Genomic DNA, 21945 nt, shown 5'->3' on the forward strand with positions numbered 1-21945 from the left:
AGTTTTGAGGACAGATATATATCATATATATGTTATTAATATTGAGATATATATATGGATACATATTGAGGAGGAATGCTTGACTTTAAAGAAAATTTGTGTTGGGAACCCTTGTTATTTACATTGCACAGAGAACATTTTAATATAAGTTTGCAATATAAAGCATATCCAAGAAGGAATCTACACTGGTTCTGACTTAAAAGAATGCAAACTTTCTGCGTTGTGGGAATGTTTATGTATTTATTTTATAAGGAGATCTTGCTGTCTACATATTGACCTAGAAGATTAATTGAATTTGTTGAAAGGACATATATGTTTATCATCCTACATAACCAGAGATTTTTAATAAAGCAAAAACATGATCTGTAATAAAAATTCAAAGCAGTTCATCAGCTCCAGTCACAAGAACACTCATAGAACAAGGATGCATCATCATTATTTTAATCTTTCTACCAGTACTGAGGAAGAATTGGCAATGACCTCACATCTAGACCCAGATGGCACTTTCATTTCACTGGGCCATTGTTCCTTATGGGTTTGGGAAGGGAACTTGGAAAATATCACTCTCGCTTTTTTGTGACAAAAATTTACAGCATGTTTCAATTCCCATTTCCAAACCCATCAACATATACAAACTATACAAAAAGATTAATGAAAGTATCACACTCCGTTACTCTTTCTTTATCTACTAACACACTTGGCATCTAATAAAAGAATCTTGTTCAAACAGAATGCTGTGATAAACTCTGATGAACATCATAAACTGTATTGTCCAGATGCATACAGTTCTATTAAAGCTGTGTGTGTGTGTGTGTGCGCACACACACGTGCATGAGTGTATATGCCCATCCTGGAGCTTGAACTCAGGACGTGGGCACTGTCTTTGAGCTGTGTTACTCAAAGCTAGCACTCTACCATTTGAGCCACAACTCCATTTCTGATTTTTGGGGTAGTTATTGAAGATAAAAGTCTCATAGACCTTCCTGCCAGGATGGACTTCAAACCTAGATCCTCAGATCTCAGCTTTCTAAATAATTAGGATTATAGGCACAAGCCACTGGTGCCAGCTACATTAATGCCTTCTATATGTGTAAGTGGGCATGTAATAAATGCATTACCATCCTCCTAATCTTCTAGTCCACTGAAGGCATGTGAGACACCTGCAGAAAGTAGCTCTGTTCCTAAACCACCTCCTGTTAGACAACGTGTGTGCTGTTAGACAATGTCTGTAGCATTCGTGTTTTCATACACTGCAGGGTATGTGACTCTGGATTCTAAACATCACTCAGAGCAGAGCTATTGTTATTTAAATCTATCAGCTCACCTTTCAGAAAGATAGGAACATAACCACTTGCTACTTTGCAGAACCATGAACATTCCCACACAGTACATTCCTACATTAGTCCTTATATACAGCAGTGTTCTCTGCTCACGTCTACTAATACAGAACCTGTCACTTCAATGCCTGTTCCCCACTAGTTCCAAAGAATTCAGAAAGAGAAAGTTAGCAGCTCTTTTAAAGTAGTTTTTAAGATAGTAGACAGAATATAATTAGGCTAGCTCCTTACTACTATTTTTTTGTTGGTGGTGGGGCTTGAACTCAGGGCCTGGGCACTATCGGTGAGCCTCTTTGTGCATAAGGCTAGTGCTCTACCGCTTGAGCTGCAGTGTCACTTCCAATTTTGGAGTGGTTAAGTTCCACGGGGACTTTTCCCCAGGCTTACTTTGATCTGTGATTTCAGATCTCAGCTTCCTGAGTAGCTAGGATTACGGGCGTGAGCTACTGGCTTCCAGCTGCCTTACTACTTTTAATGGAAAGATCAGATTTGATGTAAACTAAAGATGAGTTTCCTTGCCCAGAAATTGGCATGGATACAAACGTAAGACTTTTTTCCCGTCAGTCCAGAAATTATGCTCCTCTTGTTTAGTGTTTTTGCTCAAGTCTGATGATGCTCTAGTACTTCAGCCACATCTCTACTTCTGGCTTTTTGTTAATTAATTGGAGAAAACAGTCATGGATTTAAGGCTGGCTCCTAAATAGCAAGGATTATGGGTGTGAGCCACTAGTGCCTGGCTCAACATCAGACACAAGTGCAATGATAATAAAGTAATTGCTAAAAACATTCTGATTTAAGCTCCCAAACTGAGCAACCTGTGCATCTATGCAGAGGTACTGAACCAGGTAAAAGTATCCTAGAAAGACTGGAGTGTGAGTTTGTCTCCTCATACTCATGCATACTCCTGCTCCTCTGCTGAGGTCACTTGTTCAAGCCACACCTTCTTTACCACCACAGTGCAAGTAATGATCATGTAACTACTTCATCTCATGGCCCAGAAAAACAAAAGACTGAAATCTGCCCAAGTACAGTCTCTAGAGCTCTCAAAACCTGTTTGCTTGTTTTCACTATTTCTTATGACTGTACAACTATACATGATCATTTTACAAATCTGTGACCAAAAGGAAGTACATATTAGGCATGAGATAAACATGGTGATGGTGGTGGTGTTGGTGTTGGATGGTGGTGATGGGAGTGGTAGTGATGGAGAGTGTGTTAAATTTAACAAAATCATCTTTCATATTCAGAACTGTCCTGGAATTTGAGTGTACAAGTTTGTTGTTCTGAGCCATTTGATTAAATTTAACCACAGGAAACTCTTCCAAGTCCTAATGAAGCAGCGATTACATCTAAAAAGGGAGCCAAGCCAAAAAACATCCTTTTCCAATATCTCTTTCAAACATCAGACTGTAATAGAAGCTCCATGGTTTTCATTTCACTTTAGTACCAGCTCTCTGAGCTGTTGGAAAACATGTTAAACACAAGACAGGGAGTGGTCTAGCAGTGAGTCTGTGGCAGATGGGCTAGCAATGTCACCTACATGTCTCCACATAGATGTGCTCTCATGTGCAAACACGCATGCGCATGCACAGCATATACAGTAATACATAAAAAGCACCTCAAGTATGTCTTTTTTAAAGACAGACAAAAAGCCCATAGTTACTTAGAGGAAAATTTGAATTAAAAATCAGTTCTACCACTCATGGCTTCTGAATACATTTTAAATTTGACTTTATGCAATGGTTTAAGATACCGATTACGTAAAGTGGACTTTGAAAGTTAAAATCATCTTTCCATTTTAGAAATGAAAGATCCTTTGTTTTCTGCCTCTAAACAAACTTGAAAGATGGGAATTTTTCTTAAGAGATTTTATTTTATTCACTGTATTTTTTATCATCACTAACATAAAGCAAATTGTTTTGACTACTAAAGATGTTATAGTTATCCCAAACAACCGGGATGCAGAATGGGACTCAAACCTCTCTCCAGGCTTTCAACATCACATTTACCCCACGTGATGGAGCATTTCAGCATAATAATGCAGTGGTCTGGGGCACAGGAGACAGAGAAATAATGTCAACAGCAATTCTTCACATTTGGATCTTACCACATCAAGTGCAAATAGTGAACTTAAACATGAAAATGCAATTTGCTCCTGCTCAAGTATACATTTTTATCTCTTATGAAAAAAGAAACCCACGCTCATTTCCAACGCCTCAAGGTAAAGAGGATGGCATGTATCATAAGGGCAGAGAATGTCTGAAGGATTTAGAAGCAATCTTTTCATAATGCTTCTTGGGGTGAGGAAGTGGAGTTATGAGTTACTCAAAATTCATAAAGATTATTAAGTTTACATCCTCACAGAAGATCTGCCACCACGGTATGACTTCAGTACACTGTCAGCATTCCAGCCCCCAAACTATTGAGAAGCTGTCTCTGGATTCGGGACAATCCATCCATTTTGTGGCATTAGAGCCGTGTCGCATATAATAAAGATCCTGCCACATTCTAAACAAAACAACGACAACGACAAAACAAATCGCTTTCTGTGGAAGGAGCCTGAAGTATCTGCACTGAATTCATGACACTATCCATCAACATTCCTTCCTGTAAGTGATTTTAACAGGTAAGTAAGTTCCTATTTCAGCAACTTGCCTCCAGATTATCAACTTGTGCGTTTGTGCCTGCTGGGCTATTTGAATGATTACCCTATCCCCTAAAGCCCTCAGCTAGGAAGGATTCTGCACCCAAGGCAGTGACCCCTCGCGATGAGGAAGCGTCCTCACCAGTCAGCTTTCCTGCTTGATGAATTTCAACCTTACAGCTCATCTAAACAGAGCCTATGGGCTTCATGTTTTTCCTTCTTACTCTTCGCTTAAGTCTGTGGGAAGTTATGAAACATATTTTTCTAGTCCTCCCAGGAGCAAGGCCAGGTTCACAATTTTGACCTTGGAAACACAGCAGTCCTGCAAAGCCAGACAGCGTGATAGAAGTGAGTATTAGTGCTCTCTGTCTGGCCTCCACAAACCATTCTATGTAGTATGGAGCAGTGTTACTGATGGGAAATGACAAGAAATAGATCACTGAGGGCAGGGAGGAGGAAAGGGAAATAATGAGATTTAATCACATAAAAAATGTCATAGGCACACAGCTTCTTTGAAGTCAAGCTGCCCATCACAGGTGAGGGCAGGCATCCTTCTGAAGTCCACCATCTCCAATGTCTAGTGGAGCTGCCTAAATAACTCTTTTAATCAGATTAAGTTGTAGGATTCATGACATACTCAGAGATTCTCAATTTTCATCATGTCAGTGCAATCCTCCCTGCCAAAATGATATTTTTTTTAGCAAATATAAGAAAATGTCTATGCATTAGACAGATGTCTTACATGTGTAAGAAACAATCCCAGGGACACTACAGCTCATATGAAAGACTGTCACAGACTAATTAAGGACATTGCTGCTAGAAAAGGAAGGCTGACCCTGCAGTCTTATTTACACAGCTTCCAGCCAGAGGGCTGTGAAGTGGAGCCCCAGTGGGGGCATTTCTATCTGAAACCCAAGGGCACCTGCATTAGGGAAAGGGGTGTAAATGAATCCCTTTGCTCAGGGACCAAGAGGAGACACAAACACTTCAATTATCTTGGTATGGAATACAAGTGGTGACCCTTCTGCATTTGACTTCATGATACCCATTTACCTCTCATTTATTTAATTTTTTTTTTGCACTCCACTCTGCATTCAGTTAAAAGGAGGACATTTTGAAGCAAGAATGATACAATCTTTAGACAGAAGGTAGTGATTCAAAAATTGCAAAACTTCAGCTTTCAAAAATAGCCTAAGTGACCTCTTGCAGTACTCTGACCACTCCACAGCAAGCAGGAGGCAACCCCTGTGAAGAGCAAATTCTGGCAAAGTTCTCTCTTCACAGATGATGCACAGCTTAAGCTATAATGAGTTTTTGGGTTACAAATGCTGAACACATTAATATTCCTTGATGATAATTATCACAGTATAAGCACCTTTCCCAATGTGAGCAGCATAAAGCAACTGAAGCAGCATTTTTACTACATTTGAAACAAGCTGGAAAATGGGATTTTCTACTCTCGTAACCTGAGGTCAACATACATCAAGCGTTGCATATTAAACACACCTATGTGTGGAGCCCATCTCGCCACCATCCCCTTCTGCTTCATGTACAGGAGGGGCCACCTCTGTGATCCATTCCTTCTTTTAAAAGTCTTCATGGGAACATATATCTCAAAACACAAAATATTTCTACCCCTTCACAATGAAATCTTTCATTTCTGCTTAGGAGAATAAAACCAGTAAGCCGGATTTGACAGATGAGAGGAATCTCTGCACATTCTGAATGAATTCTGTAGTCACTGGCTGCATGTAAAGCAGGAAGAAAATAAACTGTAGCGTCTAGTAAATTGGTTCCTAAAAGAGCCAAACTCATACTTCGCACAAATCTGGACAACTTACCAGCCTTTATCTTTACACCTTCGTGACCAAACTAATAATCTTATGAAGTGCTGAAGGGTTATGTGAATTCTAACCCATTATCATGATGGAATTAACATTGCATTTACTGTTGATATTTCCAAATGGGACTCCTACAAATCAACATTTCGTTCCAAATTAGAAGAATTATTGTTACTTGGATAACAACTACCAAATACTATAAAAAAAATAATGACCAATTAGGAATCTGATCAGTGCATACAATAATATCTGATATACAGCATCTGTCCCAGTTTACCCAAAGTTAATTCTGAAAAGATTAAATATTTTAACCCCAAATTTGATTTGATAAAGTGAACTACATATAAATTGTTTTTTTTCCTTCTTCCTTGTTTTTCTCCAATTAAGTGAAAGAGAGAAAATATTAAAAAGCTTTTTTTTAAAGCATGATACCATGTCATTTTTATACTCTGTGCAAATAATCTAAAAAGCACTTTTGACTTAATTGTGACAAACATGAAAGCCAGTTTGAACTCTTCATCCAAAGATGGAGAATTGATTTAGGTATTTTGTGGTTATGAATCTGCTGAAGTCATTTGTACCATGTTACCTTGTACTTCCTTTGGATAGCTTTTACTTATGTGCTATGAAAATGTCTTAAAATCCTATTTGAACAGACTACAGGGTTATGAGGGAAGCTTTGCTAAATATTTGCTAAATATAACACTGCTTTTAGCTTATTAAATACTATAGACTGAAAGCCACAATTGGTTGATATACAGAGTTTACCTATTTTATTTTTTTCAGCTTAAGGCTGGTGCTCATTTATCAGTACATGGTACATGGATGCATTGTTTAAAGCCCTCATTTCACACCATACCCGATAAATAGGGTTTAGGGGGCCTTTTTTAGTGTAGAAATGACCGAAAACCTATTTGGTTTTACTGTGCAAAATTTGCTTTACTGTGGTTGAAAATACAAAGTCCACAAAAGATTTAAAAGGCTATTTTGAAGTAATATATGAAAGCTGATGCATTTAAATGGAAGGATGTAAAGTTTATATTTGATTCATCACAATACAAGTAAATCAGATGGAGAAAATCTTATCTCAAGCACCACATCATACAACAAGATTACCCATCAAGTTTCTTGCTTTTGACATTGTTGTCTTATGACTTAGTGCTGTCATGACATTGTTGTTATATGACTTATTGGCAACTATTTGTACTTGGTTATTTTGTGAGTTAATACTATTTTTGCAATCATTACATTAAATACCTCTAACTAAATTATGCCTTTTGTAAAATTATTTGTAATGTTTTATCCTCTTATATGAGGTAGAGAGTAGATATTTTTCCCTTAAAAGGTATTTCTTTTCTCAAAGAAATATAATATAGCCTAATTTAAAGAAAACTCTCTTTCCACTAGAAACCTGCAGAGTGAGCATTTATTCAGCAAACACTGTAACAATGATTGTCTGCCCTTCCCATTCTCAGTGGAGACCCTTTGCTTTTCAGAATGTCTTGTGGTGACTTACTAAATTCAAGCTATTTCAATTAGTATTACTGCACATTAAAAATTAATTGCATTACTGAGTAGATTAAGGTTTAAATTTCAATTCTACCGTACGTGCAGTAGAAATGACAGCTAAAAATCAATGCTCTTTGGCCCACAATCGGATGTGTATATGGTCAGATAACATGGGACTGGCGTCATGGCCAAGTAGATTTAAAAGACTTGATAGTTCAATTGAAGGTGTGTCAGTTCTAATTCTAGATTTTAGTTTGAATTCTGCCTTAGAGGAAGGAAAACAGAATAGCTTCCCAAGAATCTGAAAAGAAAAGAACAAATGGACACATGTACTGTCACTATGACAGCGGATTAATAGTCACTCCAAATGCACACACAGTTATCCCAAGCCTAAAATCTTGTTCGCAGTATTGTTCAATAAGAACACACAATCACTGTGTTCAATCCACACTAGCTTCTTATTGGTTACTGAGTATAAACAGAGTTGGCTGCTATCAGGAAACCAGCTATTATATAAAGAGAAAACTATGAATGTACACAATATTCATAATGACTTTATGTTTTAAAGGACTCTGAGAAGATTGAAGATGTAAATCGTGTCTTTATGGAATGCTACCAGCTTGACCTCTAGAATAAATTATATGGGGTGAGTAGCCACTGATCATCCTGACTCTAGCTTTATAATATCTGCACAAGATGTGCCTTACTTTTCTTCGCAATCATTTTATCCTTTTAACATGACGAAGATAAGGAACACTATAAATGAAGTCAGCAACATCAAGTAGCATCAACAGTGAACCACAAAGCCACCCAGGATATCTGGGTTTGGAATTGAATGGTGATTAGTGTGTGCCTAAGAGGAAAAAAAAAATGATGTTAGCAGCATTCCTTGCGATTCCCCTCTGCGGTACACCACTGGCCAACAGCAAGTTTGGCAGCAAGGGAGTAAAGAAGATGGGAAGTAATCATAACAATAAAAAGAATAATCTGGTGCAAATGGACCCCAAGGTGTAGTAGTCCTCCCTGTACAACAATCGCCCTTCACTGCAATTTACTGAGGTTGCTTCATTCCAATACAGCATGCAAAGGGCAGTGTGCGACGTGCGCAAGCTCCATGGCTAGATGTGGCCGAGAGCCCCCCAGTAGGCAGTACACCATGACCAAATCACATTGCTCAAAAGTGAATGTAGCTGGGAAAACAAATTAAATACAGGTGTAACCAGCATACAATGTGGTGATCAATCTTGAGAGGAGAGGAAAAAGAATGGCATCAGGGAAAAACATTTCCTAAGTGATATATAAAAGGATTCCAGTTTAGTTCGAATAAAAACATCCTTTTGAGGTATAGCAACTTGTGGCTTTTTAATAAAATGCAAGAATGAAGTTTATGGCATTTCCTGTTTGGAAAATATAAAAGATCTCTCTCTTTTCCTATTTTTATCCTCCATCAGCTGAACTGAAAAGATGGTATTAAATGAAGAGTCATCATACAGTAATTTCAGGTTCATGTATTTAAGAGAAGGCCTGTTGGAGCTGGAAGTCTTACAGTCAGTCTGATGCTTAGAAGAAGTTGCTGAAGCAATGTGGTAAGAGGGAAAGAAGAGATTGCTCTCTCACCAAGGATCATTGACTATGTCATTGGTTAATTCTTGCTCTATGCTCCTCATTAGCATTGCTCTCAAGTTTCTGGTTATCATATCCGAAATATTAAGACATAATAACTATGAAGGTGCAGATAATTGGATATTAACCAGAACATACTTGACTGGGCAGGAGGTAGAGCCCTGCTTAAACTAATCCTGAAATATATTAATCACCAATTAATGAAAGGGTTTCAAATTCATTTTCTATTATGGAACACCTCCGAGTATCTAAGCTTTTTCTAACAAAATGACTTGGAATAACTGGGTAGAAATAAGAAATACGGCCATCTGATGATGATTTGAATTAATTCTTCACAGCCTGTTGTCAGGTAATTGCAAAAACTATAGTGAAAGCCAGCACAATGTCTAGTGGGAAGAGGGACAATTTCCTAATTTCAGTGGCCCTTGTTGAAATTCCAAAGATATCAGTTTCAATGGTAGAGCAGTAGCTAAATATTTCATCAGAGAGTTGTCATAACATTGTTCATCCTCGACAATACTCAAGACCTACCCATCAGCAACAGATGTACACTCAAACTATAAAGCAATTAATGGGAGCCCAGAAGTAGAGCAAAGAAATGCCTTTTACACAGTAATCACTGGGTACGAAGAAGCTGAGGGATATATAAAGACCTATAATATGTGTCGAGTTGAAACATATGTACCACTTATTTAGGTGGCATAAAGAAATGCTAAAGAAACACAAAAGCCTCACTAAGCCTTCCCCCCTTGGGGGAAAAACAAAAACAAGTCTGTGAATATCCACATTACAGACATTGATACAAAAATTAAAATCAACACTAAAAAACATTAAAATGTCTAGGTGCATCATTTTCACAGACAGATTCCAATACCTTTTCATAGTTAAAAGGCAGAGTATCCAAGCACCCTGAAAAGAATTCTTTTTTAAAAATTATTATTATTATTATTATTATTAAGGTATCATACAGAAGGGCTACCATTTCATAAGTCAGGTAAAGGACACATATATTTTATTGGAAAAATATCACCCCTTGCTTTACTTACCCTCACATCCCTGCCCAAAAATTACATAGGTCATTTTCCACATAGTGTATACTGAAGAGCATGAGTGGAGTTGCTCACCCTTCCTCCCTCTTTTTCTGTGCCCCTCCTTATCCCCTCAGAAGAAAAAATAAACCAAAGCACCAATAAACACCACCACCACCAAAGACAACAAAAATAGCAACAAAAAATACCCATGTTTTCACTTCCTGGAGTTCATTTCAATAAACAGTATTTAAATAGTATTAATGTTCTGCGAAGTTATACCTTTGTGTTCCTCCCCTAAGGGAAACCTCCATTAGTCTGACTGTTTGGGTGTGAATGCCTAAGTCCTGTATAGGTTAACATGTCCAGTGAAAAAGACATTCATAATCCAGAGAAAAGAAAGTGAATGAATTCAATGTAAGCAAGGAACTGAAATGATATGATTTCTCTGTGTTCTGTCTTAGTGCACTGAAAGTGATGATTATTGTAAGAAAACTTGGTAGTGTGGGTTTTTTTTTTGTTATTCTGTTATTTGTTGACTTTAATTTTAATAACTCTTAAATAAGCACTTGTGGCAGATGAACTCAGATATGCTGGCAAGTAGGCCCTTTCATCAACAATTTTGCCACAGAAATACACAAACATTTCAATGGCTCTTCATTAGCAAACAAATCAACAAGTGATATTTTAATGCATGACTTTATTCCATCTCTGTGGGGACCGTAGTTGAGAGTGTGATGTACAGTACAGAGAAAGGAATCATCAGCCACAATGTCCCAGGGCTCTCTCCATTGAGGACTTCGCAGCCTCTGCTTAAAGAGTGCATTTAATTGACTGATAGACAGTAGCTTCTTTGTTCGCAGAAGACAGCGAAGTAATGGCAGCTTGAAAATCGTACCATCTACAGGGTCTCCTGAGACTAGTAACAGGGGGATATGTGTCAGGAATAAATAAATAATCTAATTATTAAGCCACTTCCTGTCAAGTTAACTCCAATTTGTTGGCTTTTGAAGGCAACAAAACGAGGCATTTTTCCTCATTATGCTTCTCTTTTTATACCAGTGGTAATCACAGGCGGATTAAAGGGTGCCTGATTGGTTTTTTTTGTCAAGGAACTGAGAAGCAGCCAACAGTACAGAAAAACAGAGTTGGGGTTAGAAGAAATTTCATGCTTGTCTCCTTTCCAGCTCCCTAACAGCCCACACGGCTGCCCCATACAGTGCTGCCAGCTGTACAGCAAATGTGTACCCCTCCAACTGAGGCCTACCGGGCCACAGGCGCCATCCTGAGAGCCGTGAGATACCTTGCAATCTTGGCAGGTAGCTACTGCTGTCATAGGCATAATTCTAAAGGTGACCTACGAATCCCCGTCAGCTCACCAAATGCAGCAATGTGAGCAGCTGAAGTTCGACACCCACTCTCCATATTGGCTCCCTCTCCTTTGTTTACTGTTATTAATGCCCTCGAAACTAGGAAATAACCTATGAAAATAGGCCATCAGAGACCTTTTCTTTGGCTGGGTAGGAATCGATCCTGTGGAAATAGGTCACGATCTGTAAGTGTGATGTGCACTTGGGCATGCATGTGTGCGAAGTAGGTGTGCGTGGGGGGAGTGTGTGTGTGTGTGTGTGTGTGTGTGTGTGTTTATGCATGAGGGTGAGTTCTTCTTTATTTATTGCCAGTGACTTTCAATGACCTCATTCAGAAATAGTCTACAACCCTAATTCAAAACTAGATATCTACATTTGAGTATAAATACATCAAACAAGTGAAAAAAAATAAATATACAGTGTGTTCTACAGAAAGCCAAGGCCGAGGACAAAATGAGAGTCGAAGTCATAAGACAGTGTGGCAGCTCTCCATAGGCCACCCACACATCTGGAGTAGTCTCTCTTCCTAGCCTCCATACAGAGCCCAACAAGACAGTTACTCTGCTTGAGAGCAAAGTTCTTCTGAGGCCCCCTTTAAGGGCAATGTGCTCTGAAAAGTAACAAGAAAACCAATCTTGAATGTGTCTGTGGGCTCAGTTAGAATCCCCCTCATACAGCCTCATAAGAAATGTAGGCCAGGCTTTATTGGAGGCTTGTAAATTAGAATCTGCACTCACTGTCACTATTTTTCTCTCTTAAAGCTACCAGGCACAAGCCAAAACACAGAGCTAAGCCAAACATCCTGATTTGCCTTTTAATCGGTGGACACAAATTAGGAAATAGATCCAAAGATTTTCATCCTAAATTGCTTAAGAAATGAGAATCCAAAGAACCAACAGGAACTCTTTAAACCACCACCTTAAAAAAAAAAGTCTTCTTTTTTTTTTTCCTCTCCTCTTTATTCTTTTAATTGTCTCTGTTTTTAGGAAGGCTGGTAATAAACGTGTGGCTTGATAAGTTCCCGTGGTCCTCTTTGCACTTGGTAAACAGCATAGCTATGTTATATTTATGCCTATGGATGTCCTTTCTGAATACATCTTGAATTTTTGTTAAATTGCGCAGATAATTAAACCCTCTTCATATTTACAGTCGGCTTCATTGGTACCATGAATTCTGTTTTCAGTTACTGTCTGCAAATTCCCTCTCTGAACCATTTCATACTAAGCAATAACACTTCATTTTACATAAGTTTTATCTGATGTCCCCATACAGAGCTGCCAGCTGTACAGCAAATGTGTGGTTCTCAAACTGAGGCCTACCAGGCCACAGGCTCCATCCTGAGATCTATAAGGCACCTTGCTGTCCTTGGCAAGCTTTTCCTGCTATCACTGTGACCATCGCTCCACACTGCACACAACTTAAAATCATCTGATTATTAGAATTTGTAGCCCACACTCCATTTTATCCTTTATTTAATCTATCCCCAGATCACACATTTGTTTAAATGTTTTGGCTGGTTTACAAATCATGCAGCCATCTGCACAGTAGGTGTGACACCATTTTTTTTTTTTTATACAAAAGTTAACGTTACAAGCAAAGATAAAGTCATTTGAAAAGCTTTGGTGTTTGTTATTCTGCCTGGTTCACTTGGACCAACTCTAAGAAATAAATAGAATTATCTGTGTAAATCGATGAACATCTATGAAAAACAACACCCAGCAGAATGCCGAGCTTGCTCCATTACCTACGTTAATATCATGACAGCTGAGGAGAGATGACCTGGCCCACTTCTCATCTCTCCTGTACAGATGGCTATTAAAGAGAAAGTATCCCTTTTGTATGGTCCATGTAGAAACCCTTTATGGGCTTTTCAAATAAGCCAGCATTGCCCACACGAGGCTAGCTTTCTGTTACCATTAAACTGCCCAGATTTCATCTTTTTCAGTCCAGCTCTTGATGAAATAAGCCAGTATTTCATCATATTTAACACTAAATGCATGTTTCTTAAGTCCCAAACATTTTTAGGCCATCAAATAAAGATTTGTTTTAAAGTACAATAGACTTCCCATTTACAGTGAATGTCAATCAAAGCCTCAAGAGTCTCAATGGATGTGAGCTCCTCGGGATTATAGGCTAACACACATGCATGTGTATGCACACATGTGTATGCTCAGACATACACGCACTACTGTAGGAATTCATTATTTTAAGCAGAGCTAATGAAAGATGAGAAACTAAAGGGCACTGCAGACTTTTAATCTTTCTTTGCAGGCATTAAGATGTGTGGCTGTTTCTTCTAAAGATCTATAAAATCATGTACAGCTCTAGAATTTGAAACATTGCTGTAGGGTTTTTTGTTTTGTTTTGTTTTTGTATATTCTGCAAGCAAGAATGTTCACTCTGAAGTGCTTCAGTCTGTGACAGTGAATGCCAACCAAACAATAATGAAGACTCCTCAAAGATGACCATCCACTGACTGTCCTTTGTTATCTTGAGGAACAAATACCTTGCAGAATACATGAATGCCCCTTTCCAGAACTGACTAAACTTTACTACACTCTTCTAAACTGATTTACATAATTGTTTTGTTTTAACATCAGTGATATATTGCATGTGCAACTTAGCACATGGGATGTATATCTTCTTATATGCACAGATGAAGTATTATGTCTTTATGGTCTTCTACAAGTAATTATTGATAAAACAATGAGATCTAAATAGTACTTTCCATTGGTGTTTTCATACTAGTTAATAATTATCGCTCTAAATTCTAGTTTGTGTTTTCCAAAAGAATAATTTTTTTTCTTCTCCAAATGCCTTAGCATCAACTTTGACCTCTCTAGGGTATTTTTCTGGACCATTGTGAGGGACTATTTCTAGATTTTTCCTATCTTTTCATGAAACAAGACATTCCATTGTTGTCATTTACAATACTACACTTTCCAATTGAACAAAAAAATGAAAAGATAAATAAAATGGAAAATCCACTTCTAAGTAGACTTTTCAAAGTAATTCTTACATAAATGGTTTGTACCGAGATTCCTTTTTATTTCCCATCCATGATCCTTGAGAGAGGCTGGAAGTGGCCCTAGTTATGTCCTGACTACACGTCCTCCAAGGTTTATGACGACAGTAATCAATTCCAAGGATAATGGCCTTTCTCCCCTTTGATCGTTTCTTTGTCAAGCTGACTGGCCTTCCATGGTGAGTGTACTGCTGGTTGTCTATCACAAGCCACTCGCAATTTGCTCACTATGTTTCATGAGACAGTTGTTTGTGGCTGTTTGGAACACATTTGTCTCTTTGGGGATTTCTGTGCTAGTTGCAATGCCAACCTCCATAGTGAACAAAATTTCTTTCTAACTAAAATAGATAATTAGAGGCTGCTAATTATTGGTCAAGAATTATCAGAGTGAAAAAATTAAGCTTGATCTCATAAATAGTTCTTGGCAATGTCGTCTCTTTATATTATCTCATGCCTAACAGCCCTTCACTCTAAGCACTTACAAATTTACTCTATTGCTGTGGAGCCTCATAATTTTATATGAGGCAGCCCCTTCACTGGGCTCTGAGTTACATCTCCAGTTATTGTTAAACTATACTAAATAATAGTAATATCAGCAAGCTCAAAAAGGAAAGAAACAATATGTTTTTACTATGGGAAGAGAGATAAAAATTAATATAAATTGAAAGACTTAATACATGATGCCTTCTTTTCAGACTCGAGTGAAAAGGCAATGCTAATAATGTGAAATGAACAAAGGAAGACAAGAAAAATTTTCTTATCTGCACAAACATTAAAAAGAGGGAAATCTTTTGCCCGAAAAAAACTGTTAAAATGTTTTGCAGCTGTGTGTGTGTGTGTGTGTGTGTGTGTGTGTGTGTAAAAGAAACCCCTGAATAGTCTGATTTCTTACTGAAACTATGTCAAAATGTGGTAGATATTTTCTTTAACAGACTTAAGCCAAATCACTGGTGTATTTTTATAGAGTAATTAAACCTGCAACTTAGACCATGTGTCCATACCTAGATGCAAAATGGTACTTAAGAAGAAGAGCACCGCCCACAAGTACGTGTTGGAAACATTGATGGCTTCCTCTTCACAAATGTACCTGGCCAATATTCTGAGACCAGAAGAAGGCTAGATGTTGCTTAAAACTGTAAGAAAATCTGTGTGCTTCACAGAAATAAATGCAAACACCCTGGTTAAAGACAAAATTTAAACGTACACCTCACTGGGTCATCTGCAGGTCTTGTTCTCCATCAGGTGACATAATCCTTCGTGTAGACTGATTGAAATGTAAAACAAAATCTGTAAAAACACTATCTACCCTCTTAGCAAAAAGAATAAGAGGCTTTTCAGATAGTCCCTAATCCCTCATCCCCTGCTAAATGTCTAGTTGAGATTATTTTTTGATTAGGCGAAAAACACATACAGATACACACTCTAAAAATACCTACCCTCAATGGAGGTATTTTAGCCAACAAAATAATGCTGCCTGCCTCATTTGAAAGAATGGGTATCACACTGGGATTTTAAAAAAGGGATATCTTAGCCTCTGTGACACCCTCCTGTTTCACATTCTCTCTCTCCCTCTCTCTCTCTCTCTCTCTCTCTCTCTCTCTCTCTCTCTCTCTCTCTCTCTCTCTCTCGATATTAACAAGGTGAAGGGAGTTTAAGAACCTGGATGCCTGGTCAACAAACAGGACAATTTAATGGATGCTATTCATTTGTTTAAGCCTCAAGTGCAAACGAATCACCTATTTTATTATTAAAAATAGCAGGAATAGTAAAAAAAAAAAAAAAAAAAAAGACCCTCTGTGAGAAGAAATGGAATTTGCTTCACTGATGGAAGATGAATTGTTAAATGTTCAGTTCCCAAGAGGAGATGAGTGTCAAATTAATCTACTAGAAAGTAGAGGAGGAAAAGCCTTAGAAAACACTAATGATGCAGCAGATATAGGATAAATACAAAGACAAGAGTATAAAGTAAGTTAAAAAGATGTTGCCAGGTGAGTTATGAATGTTATGGGCAAAGTGATAGTGAAATTAGAAAGTAAAAAAAGCTCTCCTATTTTCAGTATTCAGTCCAGATTCTACATGAAGCAGAGAACATTACCGTGGTAGAGAAAAAAATATTCAACTTGTTCATCTGGGTATGGAAATAAATAACAGAAAGAATTTTATTTGAATAGAGCTAATCAGAAGCAAGACCCACAACATTTTGCCAAATGTACCATAATTGTAAACTTTCATTGAAATTCATATAAAACAGAATAACAAGCACCACCAAATGATGATCAAAAGATCTGCAATAGCGATACTTACAAGACAACATGTTGAAATTAACTATACAATTAGGGGGCAGGGATTGGGGACAATGGAAGTTGGGAGAAAAATGGAGGGGTAACAAGTTTGACAAGAAATGTGCTCACTATCTTACATATGTCAGTAAATATAACCCCTTTGTATATCACCTTGACAATAAAATTAAATTTAAAAAGATATAGATAGGAAATCTTGATATTTATGATTTAGTAAGAACAATTCAATATTGCTAACCCCTCCCACCAGAAAAGCAAATTTGCAAGTTTATTATAGAGTAATTTTTAGAATAAGAAATCAAAGGTTATTTGCAAGGGAAACACTATTTGAATTCCTGTTAGGTACTGCCATTGTCTTCTGAACACTAGAAAAGCCTGTCAATGTGATTCTGTTGCACTGAAGAATATGTCTTTTAATGCATAACAAAGTCACTAATAATATTAGTGCTCAAATCTTGAAAATAAAGAGATAAAGGAATCAATATTTCAGCATTTATGTATATGCTCCTTTTCGCACAATTAAGCACTTAGTCTTTTATAAGCAATAATCCTCCTAAAGACCCATCATTTGAAAACTATAAAGCAAGTCCTATTGAAAAACTATTAATCAATTTCCCAACATGCCTCTGAATTTATCTTCACTAATTCATACAAAAACATTGAGAGTGTTTTTATGGTTGGTTGCAATGATCGGCAATGACAGCTGGAGCACCCGTTCCTTGTACTAAGCATTCTTACAATACTTCTCATTATTGTATAATAAAACTTGTTTCCCTTCACAGAAAACTCACAGTTTAAAATGTTGAATTCATGGAAAGTTTTATATTAGGAGAAAAGGTTATTTCATAATTATTTATGGAATTATCACATACCATGAATTAAGTATGAAATAAAAAATCTATTATTGTAAAACAAGCACAAATGAGCAACAAAATAGCACAAACTAAAATCAATTGTCATTTTACTAGCAGAAAAAGATCTGCTTGATAAAGTTTAATTGGCTGGTAAAACTCTTAGTGTTATTACTAAGTGCTTATCAAATTAAAAAACAGGCAGTAACCCCTGAGGACTTAAAAGATAATGGGACAATATGAATAAGTGAAAAAATTATCTGTTTTAGTTCTAGCCCATGTAATAAATGCAAAAGAAAATCTTTAAAATATTGGCCTGGAATGACTTCTGAAATCTTTTCCCAAACCACTTTTATAAAGATGAATTGAAAATTTGGGAGGGAATAAAAAATGATTACCGAATTCTTTACATGATCTTTATTGTCATAATTATTTCCAGGCTGTTAAAAACCATACATATAAAACTATTTTATGGCAATTTAAATTATTTATGTTTCCCTATCACAAAAACTCCCTACCTTAGATTTTGATACAAACGTGCAGGAGCAACACACAGCAGTGCCATTACTGTAATAACTTCTGAAATTAAAACCTGTCTAAAACTCTATGGAAAGCTAACATCCAGTTCATTAACCATTCCTGTTAGTTTTCAATAATGCAAAAATGATTAGAAGTTTAATTTGTTAATCACCTGTGTTTTCACTGGCAGCAGATATATAATCCTCTACAGAAGTCTAAACTAGCCCTTGCAGAAAATAAAATGTGCTAATGCCTTATCAGGTCTAATAATAGAAATAGAAAAAATCAATCATGCCTAGGTAACCCATTGATGGTGGAACAATTAATTCACCTTTAATGATGGTTAATTATATAGGCACTAATGTACAAAAGCAGGAGAAAACTTTATCTGCAATAAGGAGTGGAGAGTCACTCACCAATCATGTGATTAGCGACATGAACCTGAATGTCCCATTCATTGTAGAAAACCATCTGACACTTGATGCACTGATAGGTCTTCTTCTGAGAAAACAAGTAGAAACAAAATTACTTAAACAGGTGCACTTTTTATTATTCCCACTGAAAATAAACTCAGAGTCAAAAATAAATAAGCTTATTCACAGTCAACATTATTGTTTTTGAGCTGCTGGTCTTACTACACTGTTAACTAAATTATTGTGAGGCCATTTTGGGAAAGTTCTGCATTTTCTTTACTAAGACCTTCCATCTGTGTCCCCACATGATATTCTCTGCTGCATTTAAGAAAATCAAAAAGACTATATGTCCAGGGGAACATTTCTATTGTTTATTACTAGAAATAGAGGCACCGCATTATAAAATAATACCTTTCTAAAGACTCAAACTTGAAAACATAAGTTAGTATAAAAAAGTTTGTAACATGTGGCTGAGTTTCAGTAACCAATGTTTTGAATATCAGGCAAAATTCACTGTGACTAAATAACTGGGTGGTTGCTGCTACAGATCTATAACTAATATGGAGGTCAGATCTGGCTAGCAAAAGAGGGCAGAAGCTGACTCCATCTCCACTATCTCCCCAGCCCCATCTGCTCAGAGGCCTGGAAAGATTCCCTCTCCTTGTAAACAATAGTGCCCACCCCGCCCCCCTTAAATCCCTGCACCAATACTTGATGGGCGTGCCTGGATTCCTACAGGAAGGGAAGCCCCATCCCCAGGTAATGGGAGTTCCTGAACCCCAAGAAACAGGGGTGGGCACATGGCCTATAGGTTACTGAACCTGTCTGTCAAGTGCTTGGAACTGGGAGCTTCCTGTGACCCTGTCCCCTGACCTGACCCTATTTAGGGGCAGGCCAGCTCAGGTGCCATTATGCCATGCTACATGTTCCCGTCTGTGTCTGTCGTCTCCATGGCATCCCAATCCCAATTCAGCTCTCCATTGGAGCTGAATTGGTTTGTTGGTACTTGGAAATCCTCTGGAAGTAAGTCTCTATGCCACTGTCCTGTTCTGTGTTACACGTTTTTCTGAAACCTGGGACTGGTACATCTGGAACTTCCCCAATAAATTCATTTTTTTACTTGAGACTGTCTGAGTAGTGGACTCTTGGAGGGATGGGGGATTGCCCCCTCCCTCGGACACCTATATTATATAACTAAACATAGATTTATGGAAGTTAGCTAGAATATATAGAGACTACAATTTAAAGCCCAAATCTGATTTAGATGGTATTTTAGAAGGTGCTAGGTTCTTGCATTTAATTTGTCATATCATGATGAACATTTTAACACTAGTTCTTTACACAATAATTTTGTAAGTAGATTAGTATTTGTATCACAATTCTAAGATCACAATTGAAGAAACTGAGGCTCAGAGAGTTAGGAAGATGTACCTTTGTGACAGTATCACATTACTGAGAAAAGCAGGCTTTGCCGTTTCCCATCTCTATTTTCGAGTCTGAGATCATATTAGACAAGCACAGCAAATAAAGCACTGGCGATGGTTGCGCTGTTACATAAATGCTTTTGTGACAAAACAATATTTAAACTACAATGAAAAGAATCCCTTTTGAAAAATATCACAAATGTGAGAAAATTATGCTTGTAAAAATCCCATTCTGGAAACTGGATTTCAACCATTCTTACAGAATTATCATTTCACCTGAATTTGTGTAAATGTACTTTACTAATGCTATTAATAGAAAATACTGTTCTGTAAATGACAATGAATGCAAAAGAACTCAAGTCCTTTAGTACATAAAAATCAAAGGTAAGCACGAAAAAACAATGTAATTTCTCTTAGGATTAAAAATTATAAATGCTATTCAAGTAAGTTTTTCATAATCATCATGATTTAACATAATCCTTTCTTCTACAACCACGAACAATATTCCTTACAAACCCATAGCAAGTACAGACCTATTTCCAATGGAAGCTGTCTAAATAATCTAATGGCCTTTGTACATTAGGCATATTGTGAGTTGAGTGCACTGAATCTAAATCTAACTGGGCCTTCAAAGAGCCTGACAATCACGGAGGATGATTTACTGCACTAAGCTGTTTACAGGATCCTTTGATGGTGACAGATAGAGCAACATGTGTTGTGTAAATAACATCCAACCCCCTTTTCCAACAATATTTCCCTTTAGAACTAGTTAGAAAATATTTCTTACTCCCTGATGACCTACATTATATATTGTTTATTAGCATACTTCAAGCATTATTCCTGATATGTGACCTTGCTGAAAAACAAAGAAACATAAACTTAATGGCTAGTCTTTTCTCTTGTTAGCACAGTAAAACATACAATATGTCGAAAACTGTCTCCAAAAATGATGACTGATGAATATGTTTGTGGAATATACTTGGGGCATTTTTTTCCTTCTGGTCTAATAATAAAGAATGAAATCACTTGAAAAGCCCACATAACAAAATACCAGCACTTACTATCATCAAAATGAATCGACACATTTAAAGATCCATATAGATAAGTTTTCTTTTATCATTGAAAGAAAATATTTTTGTCACTGCTGGAAACCCAAATTCTAATTCTCTCTACCCTTACAATACTTATCTGAAATGCTACATGCCATTGTTTTTTAATTAACAAGGCCATATTCTTGTCTATAAGTGCCTCAATTTGCTGCCAGAAGAGATAAGATTTCAGTGTGATCAAAAGCAATGTGCAGTGATGGTAAAATACTGCAGCTTGAACTATACCTCACCATACTCCTTAGGTTTGCCCAAAATAAAGGAGGGCAATGGCATGCAAATTGGGTTGTATTAAGGACTTTCTCCTGAAAACCATGATGTAAAATTCATTACAATTTTCATTTTTTAAACTACTTTTAAGTGACCTTTTAACACATCCTTCATTACAATGATAGATTCTTAGCAAAATATTTGAAAGACTTTTGCACGTTCTGCATTGTCCAGATTAGGAAGGAATTTGACCTGATTCTGGGCCCAAATCTGCTCTGCTACTTTCAGCCATTAGTTCTCAAACTAGGTTCTGACTTTAAAGAGCAAGTTGAATCCCTCGCTACATGAACTCCCTTATCGGATTGAAATAAGGGGGATCCTGCAAGCCAACACCTTTCCATTCAGGTTACTTTTCTCCAACCCAGTGTTTTAATAAATAGAATCTGAAATGAAGTTCAATATTCCAGGTGTGACCTGACCCCACAAAGGGCAGAACTGTCACCTCCCTTAGGACAATTACTTCCTCTTATATAAAAGACAACAACCAAAAAAAAAAAAAAAGTGAGATCATTTCTTTGAAAAGCAGATAAAAGTAGAAACAGAACTTCCATTGTTTGGGCCCCAGATTGGCCTTTATCAAGCTTAGGTTGTCAATTTACTTGAAATGCTAATTTAGTACAATTTTTAAAAGAGACCTTTTTTTCATTAGCCTTTTTAAATGTGCTACTTGGGAATGGGATTGTCA

The 21945-nt window shown here is 37.1% G+C and overlaps 1 protein-coding gene across 3 annotated transcripts in view; it reads right to left on the minus strand.

The window, feature by feature from the left end:
* The window catches only part of Znf521 (zinc finger protein 521), a 284266-nt gene that overhangs the window by 114371 nt on the left and 147950 nt on the right, over window positions 1–21945 (minus strand). For 2 of the 3 annotated variants that reach the window (XM_048363476.1, XM_048363473.1), the window contains one exon: window positions 18464–18548. In XM_048363476.1, coding sequence (XP_048219433.1) covers window positions 18464–18548 — 85 coding nt within the window. The remainder of the gene's footprint in view (window positions 1–18463; window positions 18549–21945) is intronic. The other variant, XM_048363475.1, reaches the window with a different exon arrangement.

The sequence above is a fragment of the Perognathus longimembris genome, chromosome 15, assembly GCF_023159225.1.
Source record: "Perognathus longimembris pacificus isolate PPM17 chromosome 15, ASM2315922v1, whole genome shotgun sequence".
NCBI lineage: Eukaryota > Metazoa > Chordata > Mammalia > Rodentia > Heteromyidae > Perognathus > Perognathus longimembris.